This window comes from Pygocentrus nattereri, chromosome 9 (genome assembly GCF_015220715.1).
Source record: "Pygocentrus nattereri isolate fPygNat1 chromosome 9, fPygNat1.pri, whole genome shotgun sequence".
Taxonomy (NCBI): domain Eukaryota; kingdom Metazoa; phylum Chordata; class Actinopteri; order Characiformes; family Serrasalmidae; genus Pygocentrus; species Pygocentrus nattereri.
In genome coordinates this window covers 25891764-25914593 of record NC_051219.1, presented here as the reverse complement: position 1 = coordinate 25914593, position 22830 = coordinate 25891764, and the positions used below count along the sequence as shown (strand labels likewise).

The following is a 22830-nucleotide window of genomic DNA, read 5'->3' as shown; positions in this document are numbered from 1 at the left end:
AACAGCCAACAGGACAAAAATCCTCCTTAGAAAATATGATAATTATGGGGTGACGGATGATGAGAAATTTAAATGCTGACCTTGTGAACTCTTACACGCTGAGATGAGTGTGAGTCTGTTGTCAGTTCAAGTAAAAGTTTTTTAATGTAGAGCTTTTAACAGCAGGCGTTGTCACAAAGCAGCCAGTGATGAGGAGGAAGAAACCATGAAAGGAACCAAGACTCGAAAGGGGAAGCCATCCTCTTCTGGTCGACACCAGATGGCAAACAATAACAGCAGAGAATGAGTTAGTATAAAATATCGTTAGTATAAAATACAGAAAAAGGGGTAAAGCAGGAGTAGCAATGTCTATGATTACAAAGATGCAGCAGTATCATCAGGGGCTGGATTCATGAAAACTTTCATGGAAGTTCATAAGAATAGGCCTCATCCAACATCTTGCTAAGTTTGTTCTTAAATATGTTCTTGATAAAGGTCCTAAGAAAAAGACTACGTCAGATTCATGATGTGTTCTTTAATCACAGAACTATTCACACCTTTGTGTTCTTGAGTATATGCAGATTCTGTTCTTACCTAATGTCAGAATCTTAGTGAAAAACTGTGTAAGTGAGTTTTAAGAAGAAGTTTCTTCTTAAGAACTCTTGGTGAATGAGGCCTAATATTCTTAAATGCAATTCTTGGAAAAAACTTATAATAATCATATTTGTTTTTTTTCCACATTTTATTAAGAAAACCTTCATTGTTTTGTTATGTAGGCGATGGTGCATTTACCCTGTACCAAAAATGACACAAGATGCATTTTAAATTTGTATTAACTGTTGCTTCCGTTATTAGTTTAAACCACTCAGAGGATGGCAGAATGAGGGAAAAACATCAAACCAAGAGTTTTTATGTTTACAAAAAATTGAGCAAACCAGAACTAGAGCTGGTCGTGGAAGAAACAGCAAACAGGAAAAAAATCCTCATTGGAAAATACAGTAAATGCGGGGTGGTGGCTGAAAGCATGAGATGAGGATGTGCAGCAGTAGATACATTTCGACGCTGACCTGGTCAACTCTTACTGACTGAGACGAGTGTGAGGCTGTCATGAGGTGAAGGACACATTTAAGACTGCAATATTTGTTTGAGAATACCACTTATTCTTAGAATTATTCTTAAGAATATTGCTAAGAAAATAAGAGAAGTCTTGAGAAGTTATTTGAAGAACAATATTTTTTCGTAACTCTTTTCTTCAGATTGAAGTAAAAAAAAACATAAGAAGATTTTCTTTCTTCAGACACTTTTGTGAATGTGGCCCCTGGTTCCTATCACCACCACTGTAAAGAAATGAGAGTCATTTTCTCTTCAACGGAGCATTTCACACCAGACCACTCTGAATGACTTCATACACATCTCAACCACTGAATTATGCAAAAATGTAAAAAATGGGTGGAATTTCTCTTTAAAAGTGGTGCACTGTATGAATATCATTCTGTGTCATGCTGTGTAGGACAAGAGATATGAGGCAGTGTATTTACTGCAATGAGAGAGATAAAGAAAGAGAGAGTGCGTGTGTGTGTTGTGTTTGTGTGTGAGATGAAACAGTAATTGGGTTCATAAACATCACGGAAATTGTCCCTGGTGGATTACCCACAGTGCTGAACAAGCGGAGCCCTTCATCACTGTAGTGGCTAATGTTTACACTCAGAAAGCCCATTTAGGCTCTTTACGAGCTGTAATTGAGTTTGAATCTGCCGTATTCCTGTACACGCAGTGCTTATTCCACTGGTTGGATTTTATGGTCACAGATTTCAACAATAACAACTGGGCTGTTTGAAGCAGCAATAATGAAGGAAACCCTCATATGTTCTTTGAAGCACTGTGCTTTCTAGAAGGGTTCATACTCGTAACTGTTCTTGCCATACGGCCAACAGTTTGGGAATTTAGCTGCTGGTGTCTGTGGCTTATAGCTAATGTAGCTTGCAAGATATAAACAAAGCCTTTCAAATTCATACTTTGCATTTCTGAAAACATGAAAATTATAGAAATGGCTGACATGTTCAAAGATATACACACACACACATATATATATATATATATATATATATATATATATATATATATATAGAGAGAGAGAGAGAGAGAGAGAGAGAGAGAAGAGAGAAAGAGAAGAGATGGAGAGAGATTAGATGTCTGTCTGTGCTGGGTTGTTGGGGTCCTGAGCTGTGATGAGGTCCGTTTTGTCTGAACTCTGTTTGTTTTGTAGCGGTGAGTGTTCTGTGTTGTATGTTGGAGGCTGTTTGGTGCCAGAGACACGGGGAATGTGATACTTCAAAGAGTCTCTCTCTCTCTCTCTCTCTCTCTCTCTCACACACACCTCTATGCTATTTTGTGCTGGTCTCTAATGTGTTTAGGAGCCGATGTTAGTGGGTAAGTCTCTGCTAGATTAAAGCCGGCGGTAATCAGGGCACAAAAACATCTGGAGGCGCTGCTTTTAAACCACTTTCTGGATGTATGTGTTAACACTCTTAAGGGCGTCAAAGTGACCTTTTAATGGACATGGAAAAACAAACAAGAACCAAGACTGTTAAAGGGCCCATATCACAAAAATTCTGGCTTTTTAAAAAATAAAAGTGCTGAAACAGAAGTTTCAAAGGGTTCTGTATAGTACTGAAAAGGGCTTCTTTAAAAGGATTCTTTAAAAAACATACAACTGGGTTTTCATAATGGAGAGGAACCATTTGACCATGTAAAGAACCATTTATGCATTCAAATAGTTCTTTGAATGTTCGTAGCTCATATTGCCGTAGAAATATTGTTCATAGAAATATTGCCTTTACTAAAGACCTCTTATCAACCAATTTATAGTATATAGTGTATAGTATAGTTTAGTATAGTATAATATAGTATTTAATAGAATATATACAGTGTTTAGTAGTATAATATAGTTTAATGTGGTGTGTGATATAATATACTCTAGTGTAGCATAGCATAGTATAGTATAGTGGTGTATAGTATAGTGTGGTATAGTATAGTACAGTATAGTGAAGTACAGTATATTTTATTGTAGTATAGTGGTGTATAGTGTGGTATAGAATAGTACAGCATAGTGTGGTACAGTATAGTTTAGTGTAGTATAGTGATGTATAGTGTAGTGTGGTATAGTATAGTACAGCATAGTGTAGTATAGTATGCTGTGGTGTAGTATAGTACAGTATAGTGTAATACAGTATAGTTTAGAGTAGTATAGTGGTGTATAGTATAGTGTGGTATCGTATAGTATAGTATAGTGTAATATAGTATAGTTGAGTGTAGTAGTGTGGTGTATAGTGTGGTATAATATAGTACAGTATAGTGTGGTACAGTATAATTTAGTGTAGTATAGTGGTGTATAGTGTAGTGTGGTACAGTATAGTACAGCATAGTGTAGTATAGTATGCTGTGGTGTAGTATAGTACAGTATAGTATAGTACAGTATAATTTAGTGTAGTATAGTGGTGTATAGTGTAGTGTGGTACAGTATAGTACAGCATAGTGTAGTATAGTATAGTTGAGTGTAGTATTGTGGTGTATAGTAGAGTATGTTCTTTTGGTTGCAGTCTAAGAGGCAGAATGGAGAACAGTTAAAGGGGAACAGTTGAAGAGGCATAAACTGAGAGAGGATTTCTCTCTAAAGACGAAATGTTCATGTTTACTGTTTGCTGGAGAGTCTCTATCTGTCTCCCCTGAGGCTATGAGAATGGATGTGCAGTTTAAGAGTTGCTGTTATTGAGGGTCAGAGAGAGCTTTTCAGATTGAGGCATGTGGTCCTGAGGGTGACTTTGGGATTTGGAGAGACAGGCACCATCCTATATGCAATAAGAATATGTTCCATATTTCTTACATATATGTATGTAACTAATGCTTAATTCATAAACAATGATAATATGGATCTTAAAGGCTATTAAATCCAAATTAAATGAAGCTTTAATGTTTTACATTGCAGTTAAAGTTTATTAGCCATCTGTAAAGCACTTTGAGCTGCCATCAATATTAAAAGGGCTCTATAAATAAAAGACATTTTTATCCTGAAATTGTAGAAATGCACACACACACGCATCCAACAGAAGTGTGAAAGTGTGGAAAGCAAATCTCTCTTCCTTCGTTCACAGTGTGGTAATTATGTCTCATGACTCAGAGAAGACATCTGCATCTGCATCTTGTTCTCTCTCTTAATCCCTTCCCTATCTATTTCACTCTCTATCTCCCTGTCTTTTCCTTTTATCTCTTAGCTGTCTTTCTCTTTTCTCTTTCCATTTCTCTTCTCTCTATATATGTATATCTCTTATATTACTCTTTCTTCTTTTCTCTCTCTCTCTCTCTCTCTCTCTCTCTCTCTCTCTCTCTCTCTCTCTCTGTTACTTTAAAGGAGTTAAAGGAGACAAACACAAATGCTGGTAAAGGATCACTGGTGAGATGTTAAAGGGCCAAAATCACTTTCCCTTGCTTTTTTAAATTTCAAAACATACTGCTCACTCTGACCCCTTACAGGCTACAGTGCAAACACAGCCAATTTTGAATTTATTTGTTTTTGTAATGTCACATATACATGTCACAGTAACACATATACATATATTCATCTATAGCAGTTTTATGCTGACATTATAGATCACTGAAGTCGCACTGTCAATTTTTGTAGTTGACGTCGTGCTCTTATGCCCATACTGGGAACTCTGGGTCTAAAAAGAATTTGTCTATGAGAAAAATTAGTTTTCCTGTGGTGATCAAAACTTTTCCACAGCTGATACATTTTGACCTGTGAATACTTTTTTTTCTTGAACATCATTGGATCTGATCTGAATTATGAGGTCATTGGAACATGACATTTATGAGGACCATGGAACATTTATACAGTGGAAGTATAAATATAACTACATGTGGCATGAAAACAGATGAGGAGGTTGCTCTGCTTAAACTTATTTTTGTTGTTTACAGAACAAACAGGACAGTATTGTTTTGTGCCATTTGGTAATGTTTGTGATAGCTGATCACAACTGCTGCTCCATTTCAGGTGGAACAGGAAAATTGGGAGAAGAAGCTGGTAAAATAGAAGCTGACTTCAGCCTCATAGTTTTAATACTGGTAGAAATCTTTAATAAGGAGACTTAGGCCATAAAATATCTTACTGGTCTATTTGCCTTATTCATTCTGGTTACAGAGAAATTGAGCTTAGACCTGGTGTTCCAAATATGGGGACAACAACACCTACAGAATTATGAATGACTTCAGTGGTCTATAAGGAGCATTTCAGCCTGGACTGCTTTCTGACTAAGGCATGATGCATGGCAGCCAATCAACATTTTATCTGTCACTAAAAAACATTTAGCAAAATTGGGGTCAATTTAATCTTCATTGTCACTTTCTTAGCCAAAGCAGAAGCGTCCATTTACAAAACTGCTCTCATTGCTTTCAGTCATTGTCATATAGTTTTACAGAGCAATAAATACAGAGCTCACAAAAAACATACAAATTCATTTGATAACTGTGCAAAACAAAAGGAAACCATGTCATGGCAGAAAATACTCTCACAGCTATAAATATCTTCAGCATATACATAGTGCAAACTTGTTACCTCAGCAATCAGTGATTATCAGTTGCTCAGGAGCAGTGCATGTCCACTTGCAACGTCACCTCACCACATCATATTCACGTCTAAATAGTAATGAAAATATCCAGTTTTACACAGAACTGTTGACAGTGAGGATTTGGAGGGAGGTTTACATGAGCAGAAAGGCAAAATTTAAACCATACTGAGCTTGTTGGTTACTTGCTGAGCTAACTAGTTTGCTAGTGAGATGGAGGACGACTGCTGCAATCTAAAAAAATAATAAAAGTTTTAAAAATGTTTCTTTGTATTTGAATCTCATTGTAAGCTCCTGTGCAAGAGCAGATGAAAACGTTTAGTAAGGAAAATGGTTCTATTTAGAACTATGAACATTCAAAGAACCCTTTGCATGATTAAGGGGTTCTTTGCATTGTTAAAACATTCTTCAGATTGAAGAAAAGGGTTCTATGTAGGACCAAAGGGTCTTCTATTGTAACAGACTTGACATTGTTATGACAGAAGACTTTTGGGTGCTGTAAAGAACACTTTTCAGCAAGGTTCTATAGAGAACCATCTACAACACATTATGAAGAACGCTTTCATAATGCAAAGGGCTCTTTGAGTGTTCATAGTTCTAAATAGAACCGTTTTCTTTACTAATGAACCCTTGAAGAACCATCTTTTTGAGAGTGTAATTAAAAAGGATGAGGAACTATCCAAGCAGGTGTGCAGTGAGAGATGTTGACAGGACGTCAATTTAAGTTATTTGCTAATGTTAGCATCATTTGTAGCATATCGTAAGTCACAGTTAAGACTATCACTATTTAACCACTGTATTCATCTCAGTATAGCATATAAGTAATAAATAGAAGCTGAGTAATAAAAGAAGATGAAACAGTTTAGAAGATTAGAAAATATTATGTAGCAAGTCAATGCTGTGTGTGTTTCTGTAGCAGGAGAAATACAGTTAGAGTTTAAGGTGGGCTGGTGTGCATTATATAACTCCAGGTCTGAAAACAAGTCCTGCTCTCCAGCACTGAAGGGTTAATCCAGAGCAAGGCTCTGAAAGGCTTTAGGTGTCTTTATCCATTGCTACCTGTCTTATTTAAGCTCATATGTGTTCTACACTGAACCATAATGCCTGTAGCATCTGCATCTGTTCCTCTGTGCTGTTATTATCCTGACAGCAGAGCAGGCCCTGTCTGTGCTTCAGACCTGCAACTTAATCAATTAAATCTCAACCGATAACAAAGCAAAGCTGCTGTTCCTCTGTCCACCAGCGAAAATAAGATTTCATCTGTCTGCGGGAGGAGACAGGACCGGACAGAAGAGAGGGAGGGGGGGATCAAAGTGTCATTAAAGCTCAGAAACACTCCATCAAAACGACATCCGCCTGCTCACAGCTACAAAAACAGTGCACCTGGCTTTGTGCTCTTTAAACAGCCCACAGATCGATTGTCCCTCACTCTAGCTAAACTGATATCATCACAAGAGCTGCAGTTACAGGTACAGAAACATGCCCTTAAAAAGCTGTTCTTCATGGGTTCTTTGATAAAGCTGATGCTTATATATAGCACCATGACAGCTGGAAGACCTATTTGAGAGCTGAAATAGTTCTCTGCAAATTTTCCCCATAGGAAATGAATGGCATATTTGTTGAGAACATTTTAATCTAACTGCCACAAATTATGTCACAAAGGACGTCTCTCACACTGTCCCTCATAGACATTACATACAGAGTGACATACACACTAGCTCACATATATACACACATATTAGCAACCACCAGGGACGCTACAGTAAAGGTGTGACCACACCTTAGCAACCACCTGGGATAACTTAGCAATGGCCTAGCAACAGCTTAGTAACAACATAGGATACTAAAGCAATGGCCTAACAACACCTTCGCCATAGCAATGGCCTAGAAACACCTTAGCAACCACCTGGGGTATCATAGCATGCCCCAGCAACACCTTAGTAATCACCTGGGTCACCACAGCACCTTAGCAACCATCTGGGTCACCATAGCATTGCCTAACAACACCTTAGCAACCACCTGGGATACTATAGCAATGGCCTAGCACACATTTGCCATAGCAATGGCTTAGCAACATCTTAGTAATCACCTGGGTCACCATAGTATAGCCTAATAACACCTTAGCAACCAACTGGGATACAATAACAATGGCCTAGCAACATCTTAGCAGTCACCTGAGATACTATAACAATGGCCTAGCAACACATTAGCAACCACCTGGGATACCATAGCAATGGCCTAGCAACATCCTAGCAACCACCCATAGGTTGCATGGCTTAAATTTTGTTTAGAAAATGTCCCTTTCTAGTCTACAACACAAATATAAACATTTTATTATCCAAAACCACCAGTAAACCTGCACGTGTCTTCTGAGTACGGAATGTTAATGATGACAAAATAGAGGAAAATCAAGGTTTCACTGGGGACTATGTATACCTCCACCTTGAATGGATTAAAATAAATATGTTTTAAACCAAAACCCGTTTACAAAACTATTAATAGCAATAACTTTCTGTGAGGGAGTTTTAGAGGTGGATGTCTGGCTCCTATCACCACCACCACTGTGAAGCTTTTCACACCAAACCACTCTGAATGAACTCTGTTTACATCTCCATGATTTAATTATGCAGAAGGTTTAATTGTGTAAAAATGTGTGGAATTCCCCTTTAAGTACAAGATATTCATTTTTCAGCATCAGGAAAAAAAACAGAAGACATACTTAACAGAAACCTACACAGAAGCCCCAACACCTATCAAATTAGGATCCCATTCTTTTCAGGAGACACACCTCAGTTTCTCAAAGAATCTGCAGACACACCTCCAAAGTTCAGCCTTAGAAGCTGGTTGATCATTTTCTGAAGTAATCAAACACATTCAGTGATGTCAAGGTCTGGACTCTGAGATGATCAGTCCATTGTTGAGAACACCAGCAGCGTCTTGGCTTGATTTGCAAAGGCTCTTCTTTTTTGATAACTTCCTTTTACAATAGTTATCGTAAACAAATTATACTGTGGGTTCCTTTGGTCAGTTGTGCAGCCATCTTGCCATTTTTTTTCTGATAACACTCTGTTTGGAGTGTGTCTCTGAAAAACCTCTAACACTTCACCTAACACATCCCATACACCTCTATCTCAACAAAAATTGGGACACTCTACCCCTACACATGAACATGCAAAATGGAGGGGTAGGGCTGAGTGGTAGGTGTGAGGGCTGAATTGGGATTGAGCCTTAGCCTCATAAAAGTATTTCAGCACTGTGGACAGCGACACTCGCAGTAATGTTTCTCCTCTGTTCTTTTCCAAGCTGATTATTGTTCTTATTATCTGCTAAGGCACTTTATTATTGTGTACCAGTGTTCTAGTTTTGGAAGAGTTGCATTTACACAAAACAGCTAGTAAAGAAACCCATTGTACTGGCTTAGTATGATTCAAATGTGTACATCATTTCTTCTGGAATGAAATACAGTAGCACAATTACTGCCAAAAGTAAGAATAAAAAGGGTGTCATATTAAATATTATTGCTGTCATGTCAAAATTGTGAAGCCCCATATTAAAATAACTAGCAAGGAGCTTTTCATTATAGGAACCTTCGACCAGAAGAAATGGACATAAGAAGGAGTTTAAATGGTTAAACATACAGAGAAGGACAAGCTGAAGGGCTGCATGAAGGGAAAGATGCAGTCTGTTTGTGAAGAGACAGAAACAGAGAAATAGTAATGGATCTGGATCTGACACTGAACAGAGGATCTGAATTACTGACACTCAGACACAGAAATGTTAGGATTCTCAAAAACTACTAGAACCAACCCCCTCCATGAATCTTCGGTCTCTCTCTCTCTCTGTTTCCCTCTCTGTCTCTGTCTCTCTCTCACAGAGAACAGAAAAGATCAATATCTGTATATAAATTCATATATAATTATAAAATGTATGTAATATATATTGATATTTATATATAAATTTAGATTTATATGCTCCCTCCGTCTTTCCCTCCCCATCTTTCTCACTATCCATCCCTCATCTCTTTTTCTCCACTCCTTTTCTGCCTCTTCCTCTTTCTCTCTTATTATGCTTCTCCATCTCTCTCTGTCTTGCGGTCTCTATTTTCTCTTTCTCTCCCTTTTTGTTTCTCCTTCTCATTCTTATGCTCCCTTTTCCTTTCTGTCTTTTTCGCTGCTCCCTCCCCTTTTCTTCTATCTCTCTTCTACCTCTTGTTCCCTCCTCCATCTTTACTCTTTCTTTCCCTGTTCTCTCACTCTCTCCTTCCCTCAATCCTTCCCTCTTTCCTCTCGCTCCATTTTCACCCTCTCGTTGCTTCCCTCATTCTTTACCTCTCGCCCCTTTTCGGTCTATCTAATTTGAATGTCTCTCTCTCTCCCCGCTCTCTTCCTGCATCTCTCTGTTTTGCTCTTTATTTCTTCCCCTCTTGTTCTTTATCTTACTTTTTTATCTCTCTTTATACACTTTCTGATTCTGCCCTCCCTCCTGTTTTCTCTCTTTCCCCCCACACTTTTTCACTGTCCTTCCCTTTTCTCTTTCTCACTCTTTGTCCTGCCCTTTCTGTCTTGCTCTCTCTCTCTCTCTTTTCTCTTTCTCCCCCTTTTCCTTCACACTCTAGTTTCTCCTCATACACACTCTCTTTCTCTTTCCACCTGTTTCTGTCCTCCCTCCTCTTTTCTCTACTTCTCATTCTCTCCCTCACTTCTTCACCATTTTCTCTCATTTTTCTCGTCCTTTCTTTCTCCTTTCTTTTTCTCTCTGACTCTCTATTTCACTCCCTCCTTCTTTTTACTTTCTCGCTCTTCTCTCTCTCATTCCCTCCACAACTCTCTCCCTCCTTCCTTTTTCCCACTCACTCTCTCTTTCTCTCCCTCTCTCCCTTCTCATGTTCTCTCTTTTTGCCCTCTCGTTCGTTTTGCCTTTCTTTGTCTCTCCTTTGCTTCTCTCTCCCTCATTCTCTCTTTCTCTACCTCCTCATTGTCTCTTTCTCTCTCTTTTCACCCTCCCATTCCATCTTCCTCTCTCTCTCTCTCTCTCTCTCTCTCTCTCCCTCCCCCTTCTCTCTCTCTCTCTCTCTCTCTCTCTCTCTCTCTCTCTCTGGTTATGACAGCGAGTGTTCAGTGTGCGATGCAGAAGCAGACGGTGCGGACGCTCTCTCTGATCCTCTGCATGCTCTCCTACCTGCTGGTGGGCGCCGCCGTCTTCGACGCGCTGGAGAGTGAGACGGAGAGTGAGAGGAAGCGCATGCTGGAGCAGAAGCGTGGCGAGATGAAGCGCCAGTACCGCTTCAGCGAGGAGGATTACCGCGAGATTGAGCGGGTGGTGCTGCAGGCGGAACCCCACCGTGCCGGCCGCCAGTGGAAATTCGCCGGCTCCTTCTACTTCGCCATCACCGTCATCACCACCATAGGCAAGTTTGGGTCCTTTCACTGACGTCCATAGTGGACAGAAGGAGTAGATTCCTTCATATTGTAGAAGTTGCTGAGCCACAGGTCTGCACACGCTTCACCAGCCGGTCTGCTGCCGGTCTGCTGCACCAGCGTGGCCACTTTATTAGAAACATCATTCCGGCTTGAGTGCTGACAGATGATGCTGCCATCCAGGCTGTCGCACCAGCATCACTCACAGTCCAGTTTAATAGCAACACCACCACAGGCAAGAATCAGTTTATAGGGAAATTCCACCAGTTTTTCGAAATTTCTGCATAATTCAGTAACTAGAGCGGTTTGGGTTGAAATATTTCAGATTTCTGTACAGTGGTTGTCCTAGGAACCAGGGCTCACCATGACTTCAACACAAATATAGACATTTTATTTACTATATAAATCCACCAGTGAACCTACACATGTCTTCCCAGCTTTTACATGGAATGTTGATGATGGGAAAACAGTGGAAAAGTTTTCTTTAGGGTCTGTTTTTCCTAACAGCAACCTGCATGTAGCCTTCCACCTTTAAAAGGTCTTAAAATGTGTTTTAAGCCAAAATTTTCTCAGCATATTCAAATTAATTTAATGTACTAATTTTCTGAGAGGAAGCTTTTAGAGGTCGACATCTGGTTCCTATCACCACCACTGACTTTGTTTACATCTTGATGTATGATTTAATCACACAGAGTTTTTCAGTGGAGTTGTTGTTTCTGTTGGTGAGATTAATGTAGAACTGCGGTGCATGGCATTATAGAATATGAATATATTTAATAAAAATGTTTAAACTGACATTTGTGCAAATTATGCACAAAACTGTTTGTAAAATCTGTATTCGGTATTCTATGCATATACAGTGCACAACATGGTGACTAAATATTTGATTGTGTTTGAATATAGTTTTTCTTTGTTTACATTAGCTGAAAAAAATTTATTTGTAAGTTTGGTAAGATTAAAAGTCAACATTTTCATATGTAAACTGACAGTAAAATACGATTGGAGTGCATTTTTTTAATGCAGAAAAATGCTTGAGGATAAAGGACTATGTATATTTTATGTCTTTTGAAATATATATTCATATTTTATGTAATTATTATCTCTCTTTGCTTGTGTGTTGAAATAAATGCTGTAAACAAGCATCATTATATTCTTAACTACTATTCTTAAGGCAAGTTGACTACATAAAATAATTCAAAACAGGTAAATAAATATCTAATAATAAGTTAGATACTTTTAAAATATTCTTAATTTGTGTCAAAAGGACAAATATTACATATATTATTACATATATCTACCACTTTATTAGAAACACCTTCATTTAACTTCCACTATCCATCCATCCAAGCCGCTTCCCCCTCAGGGTCGTTGACTTCCACTATCTGGATACTTTATTGGAAACACCTACCTTCTTCTTCCACTAACTGGACACTTTATTAGAAACACCTTCTTGGTGCTACCACTCACTGGCCAACTATTAGAAACATCTACCTTGTAATTCCACACACTAGCCACTTTATTAGAAACACCATGTACTTCCACTAACTGGCCACTTTATTAGAAACACCTACCTTATAGCTCCACTATGTAGGCATACGGTTACAGACTGTAGCATATTTGCTGCTGCAGTTTATCAGTCCTCCTCCTCATCATTCATTATTGGACAGTTTCTGACTACAGGAGTGCTGTTGTCCAGATATTATTTGGACGGTGGTGTATTCTCAGCACAGCAGTGACACTGACATGGTAGTGTATGTTGTGTTCATATGAATGTATCAGACACAGAGGTGTTGCTTAGGTTTCTGTGAATCAACAGTGTCTAACTATGCACCAGCAAGGTGGCACTACAAGGTAGGGGTTTCTAAAAAAGAGGACGGTGAGGATATACATCAATTGTCTGACTGTGGTCTTTCTTCATTGCAGGTTATGGCCATGCTGCTCCAGGAACTGATGCTGGCAAAGTCTTCTGCATGTTTTATGCTGTCCTGGGCATCCCTCTGACCCTGGTTATGTTCCAGAGCCTGGGTGAAAGAATGAACACTTTTGTCCGGTTCCTCCTCCACCGAGCCAAGCAGTGCCTGGGCTTCCGGCGGACGGAAGTATCCATGGAGAACATGGTACTGATCGGCTTCCTGTCTTGCTTGGGGACACTTTGTGTAGGAGCGGCTGCCTTTTCCCACTTTGAAGGTTGGACCTTCTTCCATGCCTACTACTATTGCTTCATCACCTTGACTACAATTGGCTTTGGAGACTTTGTGGCATTACAGAAGAACGAGGACCTTCAGGAGAAGACACCCTACGTGGTCTTCAGCTTCATGTACATCCTGGTCGGGTTGACGGTGATTGGGGCCTTCCTCAACTTGGTGGTGCTGCGATTCCTGACAATGAATAGCGAAGATGAGAGAAGGGATGCTCAAGAAAGGGCTTCAATGAAGAGATGTCAGAACCTGGGATTCCTAGCTGATGGAAGAGACAGGCACAGCCATAGTACCCTCTTTCTGCCAATGGAGGAAGGCACTAGCTGTACCAACCTAATTCCATCCCCAGCAGATGAAAGATACTCCCGTCCGACCCTGCCACGGCTTCCTTCAAGCCCATCCCATGAGCAATCTTGCTTAAGTTCCTTCTGCTCCTACGTTTGCTACCGCCTTGGCTTGAGCAACAGCATCATCCCATCCCAACATGAGCATCCCAGCTGCCACATCAAATCAGTCTACTACAACTCCATTTCTTACAGAATCCATGGGGATTCCCTGATCAGAGACAACACTGGGCTTTCTTCCCCAGGTAGCAATCTTTCTCCTGGGCACAGCTTTAGAGAATTCCCCCGCTTACGGAGGAAGTCCGTGTAACTTGCCTCATTTTAAGCAGGCTTCATTTTAAGACAGTATTTGCACAGGTTGGATGGTGGATATTAAACACATCTATTTTTGTAGCACACAAAACAAAATAGACAATGATATACAACAAAGGTCTTTCCAAGACAATCTAAAACTTGCTGGGATATTTGTGAACAGGTTATACATTAATCACCCCATGAGGGTAATTCTTCTATTTCTATAAGCAAATGTCAAACCTTAAAGTCCCAGGGAATCTAAGCCCATGTTACCTTTTTAGGTAGGTCTTGCTTGTCCTATAAATAACATACCAGTGACAAATAAATGGTCACTGAAATTCTAACAAGCTAACAACCAAGCGAAAGCCAACCTAGCACACATAACTGAGCTGTCAAGCTACCTCATCTCCCACTGTTTGTTTATTCAGCCACCCAGCCATTTCCTGGATGTACTTCCAGCAGTAAACTGAATAAGAACCATACCTTCTGTATAAAAGATGGTTGTTTTTAGTTAGCAGACACAGTAGTCTCCATAAAAGGTATTTTTGCTGTCTGTCACAGCATGTTGGGGTTAATATTAAGTCATAAATATGAGCTCAAAATGCAGCCTGTCAGCTTATATTTGATATTAATTGAATATTTGCATCCAATTCAGTTGAACAACGCTGGAATTACAACCATTTTCATACACAGCCTCTCATTTTAGGGGGCTCAGAAGTAACTGAACAATCATACATTTGTCATTTTTTAAAAACTTGATTGCAGATCCTTTGTAGTCAATGATTGCCTGGAGTCTGGAATCCATAGATACTCGGTTTCTTACCTGGTGATGCTCTGCCAGGCTTTTACTGTCTTAGCTGGCTTCTGATCAGTTGCCTGCTTGATTGAGACTGAGGTCAGAAGATTAACTTGGTCATTGCAGGACATTCCACTACTTTGCCTTAAATAGTCTTGGGTTGCTTTCACAGCATGGTTCGATTAATTTTCCATCTGTACTGTGAAGTGCTCTCCAATGAGTTTTGAAGCATTTGGCTGAGTCTGAATAGATAATAGAGGTCTATACACTTCAGAATTCATCCTGTCAGCAGTCACATTTTCAGTAGATACAAAGTAATCAGTTTCATTGGTAGCCATACATGCCCGTGCCATAACACTACCTCCATCATGCTTCACAGATGATTCCTTCCTTTCTTCATGCTATTCTATTTCCATCATTCTGGTACGTTATTCTTTGACTCATCTGTTTATAAGATGTTGTTCCAGAACTGTACAGGCTTTTGTAAATGTTTTTTGGCTTCCTGTTTTTGGTTTACATCTTGTAGCAAACCCTCTGTATTCACTCTGGTGAAGTCTTCTCTTGATTGTTAACTGACACAGATGTGCTGACCTCCTAGAGGGTGTTCTTGATCCGGCCAGTGTGGCCAAGTGTGTGTTCCTTCTTTTTAAGAATGTACCAAATAATTGGCCACACCTAATGTTTTTGATTGCTCCTGAAGATGGCTTAGGCTGTAGACTATATATCTGCTCACTTTGGGGCAGATAATGAGGGAATAACACACACCTGGCCATGGAACAGGCGAGCAACCAAATGTCCAGTTACTTTTAAGGCCTTAAAAATGAGAAGCTATGTATGAAAATAGTTGTAATTCCTACAATGTATGTAAATACTCTTAAATGAAAGTAGAAAGTCTGTATTTTGAGCTCATATTTATTATGTAATCCCAATATTGCTAAAGATATCTACAATGTCAATAACTTTGTCAATGTCCAATTATTTATGGACCTGAATGAATATGTTGAATATGTTTCTGCACGCTTGCAAAGTTGTGTTGAGTTATGCTTCACTGTGTTGGGTTAAGGCATATGATCAAGCATTAGAATATTAAGTCACACCCAGATACTACCCAGACAAGTAGGATCAGGAGTTTTTAAGCAGTGCCATTTTTTTCATCCACACTTTGCTGAATGTTTAATGTATGATTCAAAGTTAGTATCGTACAAGCACTTTTAAGATTTTACTCTGCTTTCTCTGGGACTTTAAGACAATAACACAAAATAAGCCCATCATGGTCTAGAGTTTCACAAGAATGCTTTTTTCGTAGCAGCTCTCTAAGTTTATGCCTGCGGGAGATCATGCTGTTCTCCACATTATAACAGCTATTACACTCTTGCTAAATGTGTTTTTTTTATGCAACAGAATCACCCGGAAACACCTGCACCTCCAAATTGGCATCAGTCTTCCCCATTAGGGAAAAGAGAGCTGTTTTACAAACAAGCCTATTATTTTCAATGTGAAAGACCCTTTTTAGGCAATGCCAAGGGATCAGCTTTTGACTGGCCTTGTTCTAACCAATCGATTTCCACTTTATTCCTTTGTGAATTCATGTTGGACTTCTTTCTGTACTCCTTTCTAGCTAAGCGTTAATTACTGAAGGCAAAAGATCATCCTCCTACGCCATATATTTTTAGAAAGCCTAGCCCTGCCTGGTTCTGTATATTCGAAAGAAGTGATTGATTTACAAGAGATGCCTGTACTGTACATGAGAAAATGGCACATGATCATGTTTAGCTGGATGTTTTAAGAGTTTTTGTATCTTTTAATTGCATGCAAATGCAAATGCATGGCCAAATGAATGTGATGGGAGAAAGCCTCGAAACAAGACAATCACGTCTGCATGAAAATAATAAGCTCTCAATTATGATCCCACTGGGAGACATTTCTATTTAGAGTGATCCCTTAATTTCTCAAGCGAAAATGAAAATGATAAGTGAAAATGAAAATGAAAATCCTTTAATTCTCCTTCTTAGCGCTGTCTGAGACGCAAAAGAAAAGGGGCTGTAACATGGAGATACTCAGTGCCTGAGTGAAAAAGACTTTGCTAACTTTTCGTTTTATATTTATGAGGGTGGCATTTGATGATATTAAATTTGCACCAGAGGAATGGCTCTTGGCCCTAAAACTGAAGGGTTTTTCACTGGCTGCTGTCAGCAGCATTCGGAGCCAATATCAATTCTGCATGCATTAGCATGTCCTGGAAATGGAGATGATTTATACTGATGTAGCACATGCTTGCATCTGAGTTTCATGCTTAAATGTCATTGATGATAATTGCCTGTGCTGCTACAATGCACATTCTGTATGGGTTCAACCTGAAAACATTTGTCCTGATAGCACACAAATGACAATAACTACTGTATACAATAGCTACACTCACACAACCTATCACAATGAGCTGTCTTTCCTTTAGTCTAATAGGCCCTTTTCACAAGAAAGGGAATGGCGTAAATGCTGGGTAAAACAAGTTCCACTATTGCTTTACAGACCATTATTAATCTGAGAAATCCGGGCGTTCATATCACTTCAGCTCACTTTATTTTTGTCATAGTTGCCAAGATTGGAACTCAAGGTTGTGTCCAGAACAGATGGAGAACCAAACACACAACAATGTGTGAGTCCAAACTAATTAAAGGATGTAAATGCTTTGTCAATGGATGGGTGAAAATGACCTTAACCAGAATACTAGATTAGAGCTGGTAACTGGAGATGTTGAAACAGCTTGCTAACAATAACTAGGTAGTTAACAAAAAGCAAGAGGGGAGGCACACAGTGTCATCATGGTTTGTGGCATCCCTGTAGTATCACTTTTACACAAACACCTGCTACAGTGAACGAACATCTGCTTGCAAAGCCCTCGCTCTCTCAGATGCCGACAGCTTTTGAGGGAGAAAATGAAAACTGTTCCTCTGAAAGTGGTTGTAGCAGCAACTTTAGAGCATGAACTGCACGTTAACTTTAGAAAGCAGCATTGAAATGCTGAGAGGTTTTTTCCTCCGTATGACAAAGTTTATTCCTTTGTTAACTGCACAGGCTCGTTTCTCTTCTGCTCATGGCCAGCTGACAAACCACTGAAACTGAGATAAGGTTATTTTTGTTTCAAACTCAATCACCTGAGTGAGCTGAACATGGTCTGCTTGTCATCATTGTTATTGTTATTGCTTTAGTGGAAGCAACATTACCAAGCAATGACAACTTCCAGTAGAAAAAATGCAGAAATGTGAAAAGGGCCTATCACTTTATTCTTATGTGAAATCATGCTGGACTTCTTTCTGTACTCCTTTCTAGCTAAGCGTTAATTACTGAAGGCAATCCTCCTATGCCATATATTTTAAGTAAACCAGCTATGCCTGGTTCCCTATATTCAAAAGAAGTTATCGATTTGCAAAAGATGTCTGTACTGTACTGACGTAGCATGTACCTGCATCTGATTTTTATGCTGACACATAAAGATAACAAAGTCAGCAACACTGTTAGGCCTCATTGTACATATAAACTGTACAGTTGAATACAAAATTTTGGTCAAATGACATGATTTTATTGTTGAAGTCAAATAAAGTTACACATCCTCTTCAGAAAACATACTCAAGTATTTTTCTGCAAAGTTTAAAGCACAATTTCTATTTTTTGCTAAGTTTAACCTATTGAAAAAAAAACTTTATTATTACATTTAATATGCCAGAACTTGTGCACAAGCCACATTTTATGTTGTATTTTCCCCCACTGTGTTAAATAAACGGTAATTGTGTATTAAATTATGCAGAACATAGGGCGTCCAAACTTGCACTGAAGAATAAATGTACAATGACATAATCATGTCTTGGTCATACTAGATGTTCTATGCTGTCATATGCTGGCATGACAGACTGTTTTCAGTCACATAACAGAGAGTGTGTTTACATATACTCAATAACTGCAGAAAATCAGATTTTGTCAAAAATTCATTCAGCGTGTTTACATGTATTTGGATAATCAGATAATGGGTAAACTACAGGTCTACACGAGCCAGGCAGTAATTAGTTTTCTGCTTTGCAATTGACCAAAAAAAAAATCATAGAATATGTTGTGACATAAACCTCATTTTAGCGGAAAACAGGAGATGAAGAATATTTAAATACTTCATTTTGTCAAGCATGTAGTCATTTTCAGTGGTGTGTTGCATCTCGTGGGTGCTGTGTTAAACTCTGCTTGCTGTTTCTGGGAGATGTGCAAACTGAACGAAACGAAAGAAATCAGAGTAAGAGTTCACATACACTGATGTGAACTCCTTAATCAGATTTCTAGGCCTTAATCTGATCTGAAAGTGCTGAAATCTGATTATGATTGGATTTTTAAGTGCATGATAGCACACTCAGTGTTGTGTAGCCATTACAGTAATTGCAGGACACGTATCATAATGTTTGATGTCATGACAGATTACATCATGCTAATTTCTACTATGTGTGATCATGACCTCAAACAATGACATCTGCCATGACAGTTCAAGGCCACCAGATGCACCTAATCTTATTCTGAAATTCTTTTGTTTTTAATGGAGCATGCTTCAATTTCTCAGCATTTTGCCATTATTACATTCAATCAAAGACATATGGAGACCACAGAAAGCAACAGTAGATCACATGCAGTGTGCTTACATGGAGAAAGGCAGCCAGTCTTTTAGATAAACAGTACACAGGCTAATGAAAACAGCAGAGATCAGTTAGTTCATGCTGGTCTGGTGCTGCTTTAGCTGGTCACCTAGCATGGTTATGCTTTTTGACCAGCTTACCGGCATCAGAAACACTGGTTTTGGTGTTGACCAGTGTTGCTGGTCCATGCTGGATGATGCTACGTGTGCGTTCGTCATACAGTGGCCTTAACAGTAATGGGACTTTTGTATCTGTTATATTACTGGACATAATCTGTCATGACAGCTTATAAGAGCATATGACAACTGTCATGGTTATGTCAATGTTATGTGAATATTATGCAGCAAGGTTCACATAAAGTGATGTTTCTTCTTCTTTAGTTACAAAGCCTGAAACCACATAAGCAGCTCTATTTATTACACATCCAGTCCCTCAAGCTTGATATCCACGAACATGTATATCCACGAAAAGTGAACTATATTTCATTCCTACGCATTGTACGTATCCTGGAAATGGTCTTTTAGCCAAATATGTACTAATTCATCTTAAGACCAGGCTGTTTACTGAGCTGGGCGATGCTGCTTTTAGCTAGTGGTGCAAATGTTTGGCTGTTTTCTTAAATGGTTTTGGTTGTTTTAACCAAACTGGTTGTCTTTCTTCTCATTCTCTCTCTGGCACTTGGCTACATCTAAAATAAGGATCCCCATCCGTGTAAACCCAAGCTTAAATAAAGAATACCATGATGATGATCAGTGTGCGAAAAACCCCTTAGTATTTGGGGGGGTCCCATGCTGGCTGGCTACTTCAGTGTTTACAGCCTGCTAACTCACTCGCCATAGTGGCATTGATGCTTTAATGGCAACAAAATGTTTGGTTTTTACAGTTATTCTGGAAATGCTCTATTTTAGCTTATTTTAGTTAATACACTCTTCCACACATTAATTGAGATCTACTTTGGTCTTTGGTTTGAGAAATGAGTAACAGTTGACTTTTCCTTCCAGTTGCTTAAGAAATTGGGCTAATTTTCAGATTTTACAAATATACTACGACATATTGTAAAGTTTTTCAGAAGTATCTCAGGCATAGTTACAGTTGCTAGGCTATGACCAACTGGGTGAGCTAGTCTGCTACAGTGCCACCCAGTGCTGCTAAAAGACAGGAGGTCTGTATTTCGCACCTTGATGATAATGATAATGATGATGATGATGATGAAAATGATTTGAGATTATTTAATCATTTGCAGCAGACATTGCATTATTTAGGTATGCAGTTAACACAATGCTTACTGGAGACTAAACATACGTTACTTTTTAGCTACATTAGCCTCGTAGCTTCAGACACCAAACATGTCTTGGCTGATCGACTACATTTGAGGCAAAAGGAAAAACTGGGTAAATCAGATTTCTTGCCAACTTATCACTGAACTAAAGGTGACCCAGGTGGCAGTTAAGAGGAGGTTTAGCTTGGCGGCAGATATGACAAGGTTTCCACAAAAATATTGAATCATTCCCTTTTTGTTTGAGAATTGCATGTCTGTGCTGTTTCTCTGCTTGCCAATGTAACACTTTATTTTGATGGTCCATTGTGTGATGACGTTGCAGATGTTCACCTTATCTTTAACTGTCTTTAACTTAATATCCATTTGACCATTCAACACTTACTTTTACACTAATGTAGGGGACTAATCAAGATCTCTGCATTATTTAATGGTTATGATTAAAACAGCGTCATTCAGAGTGGTTTGGTGTGAAATGCTCTCTTTTAGAGAAACTTACAGTCGAATTGTTCACAGTAGTGGTGATAGGAACCAGACGTCTGACTTTATTTACATCCCAACGATTGAATTGTGCACATTTTGAATTACTGGTGCAATTCCTCTTTAATGTCAACCCAAAACCTAAACCAAATCCCCAAATTCAGACCTAAACCCAAAACTGGTTCTTATCATAAAGCTGATGCTGTTCGTTATTATGAAAGCTCATTCCTGCCAAACACAGGAGAAAAAAAAATCACCTTTTTCCCTTCACTGACTCTGACAGGAGCATGGCAAAACAATGACTATCTGAAAAAATGATTAAATATTTTAAAAATAATTACTTATTTTCTTGAAGCAATTAATGAATTTCACAACATATTGATTTTAGTATACAGAAATAATTATTGTCTTAAAATATTAACTTACTACATTAAAATAACTTCTTGACTTAAAATATTGACTTATTTTCTTGAAATAGACATCTAACTACTCCAAATATTAACTTACTATCTTGAAATACTGAATTATTTTTATAAGATGGATTACTACATTATTTGTATGAGATGTTATGTCCAAATAAAACAATGTCATCACATTTCAAGATAGCAAGTAATTATGTCCAAGTAATTTGGAATTAGTTTGAGATTTTAGTATTTTAATATTGTCTTTGTTTTGACATAATAAGTCACTATTTTGAGAAAATAAGTCAGTATTTTGACACGCAGCTGCAGATATAAAGAGAAAACTAAATCTTTTCTCCCCTTTAAGTAACAGGAATGCACTTCTGTAGTTTCGAATTAACAGGATGAGACAGTGTTGATTTGTAAACGCTATTTTAGGGCTTCTAACATCTGGCCAGAACGGAGAGAACAGAATGTTTGGAGCTAATGCTGGATCACAGTTCTGTTTATACTGGTTTTTAAGGAGCACTACATTCATACAGTGCAGCACAGCAACATAAAATTTCACCAGATTGTTTCTCTACATATTTTTGTGTAGAAAAGCTACAGTGGACCACCAGAATAAAGCATAACTGTCCTGATAAGTGACCTGGTTAGTATATATGCTGTATGTTTTGAGTGTTTGTTGTGGAGCTGCAGCTGCTTTTCACACCACTGATTCAGATTTTTTCCTCTGCTGAGTTCAGAGACTGAAATAGCCTTGAGGAAGCGTCTCAGACCCTCTCACTCAAACACAGCGGCCTGTCATGATCAGTAAACGCAGCGCGTCGTTTACAGGAGGACGATCTTGTCTTACTGAAGCCTCCAGCTCTTTTCTACAGCACTGACTGAGACTCATGTAGCGCTCGCAGATCAGGGATAAGGCCTGAATACCTGATGGAGCAGTTAAACACCTGAATAAATCATATAATTGTACATCTAAGTGTACAGTACAGCAGCCTGCCTGCCATCACTGCTGAGTGGACTGTACATTTAATATGCATTACCCCCCCCCACACACACACACATATATATATCACTTTCTACTTCTTTCTCTTCTCTCTCCTGTCTCATTCCTTTACTGTCTTCTCTCCCTTTTACTTTGATCTTTCTCTCCTACTCTCACTTTTTTGTTCCTTCTTTACTTTTTGCTTTCTCCCTAGTCCACTCTTCCTTTTTTCGTTCACTTCTTCTTCGTCCCTTCTCCTTACTTCTCGTTTCTTTCTTGCACGTTTTTTTCTTCTTCTCTGTTTCCAGCTCTCTCGTAGGGGCTAATTCATCTTTTTTTCTTTCTCTATACCTTTAACTTCTTTCTCCT

At 38.8% G+C, this 22830-nt stretch overlaps 1 protein-coding gene across 1 annotated transcript; it reads left to right on the top strand.

The window, feature by feature from the left end:
• The first annotated feature begins 10723 nt into the window (after positions 1-10723).
• On the top strand, positions 10724-21335 carry kcnk15 (potassium channel, subfamily K, member 15). The gene is made up of 2 exons (XM_017698183.2): positions 10724-11007; positions 12941-21335. The coding sequence occupies exons 1-2, from the start codon at positions 10725-10727 to the stop codon at positions 13867-13869; spliced, it is 1212 nt and encodes a 403-aa protein (XP_017553672.1). The 5' UTR covers position 10724; the 3' UTR covers positions 13870-21335.
• Positions 21336-22830: the final 1495 nt, after the last annotated feature.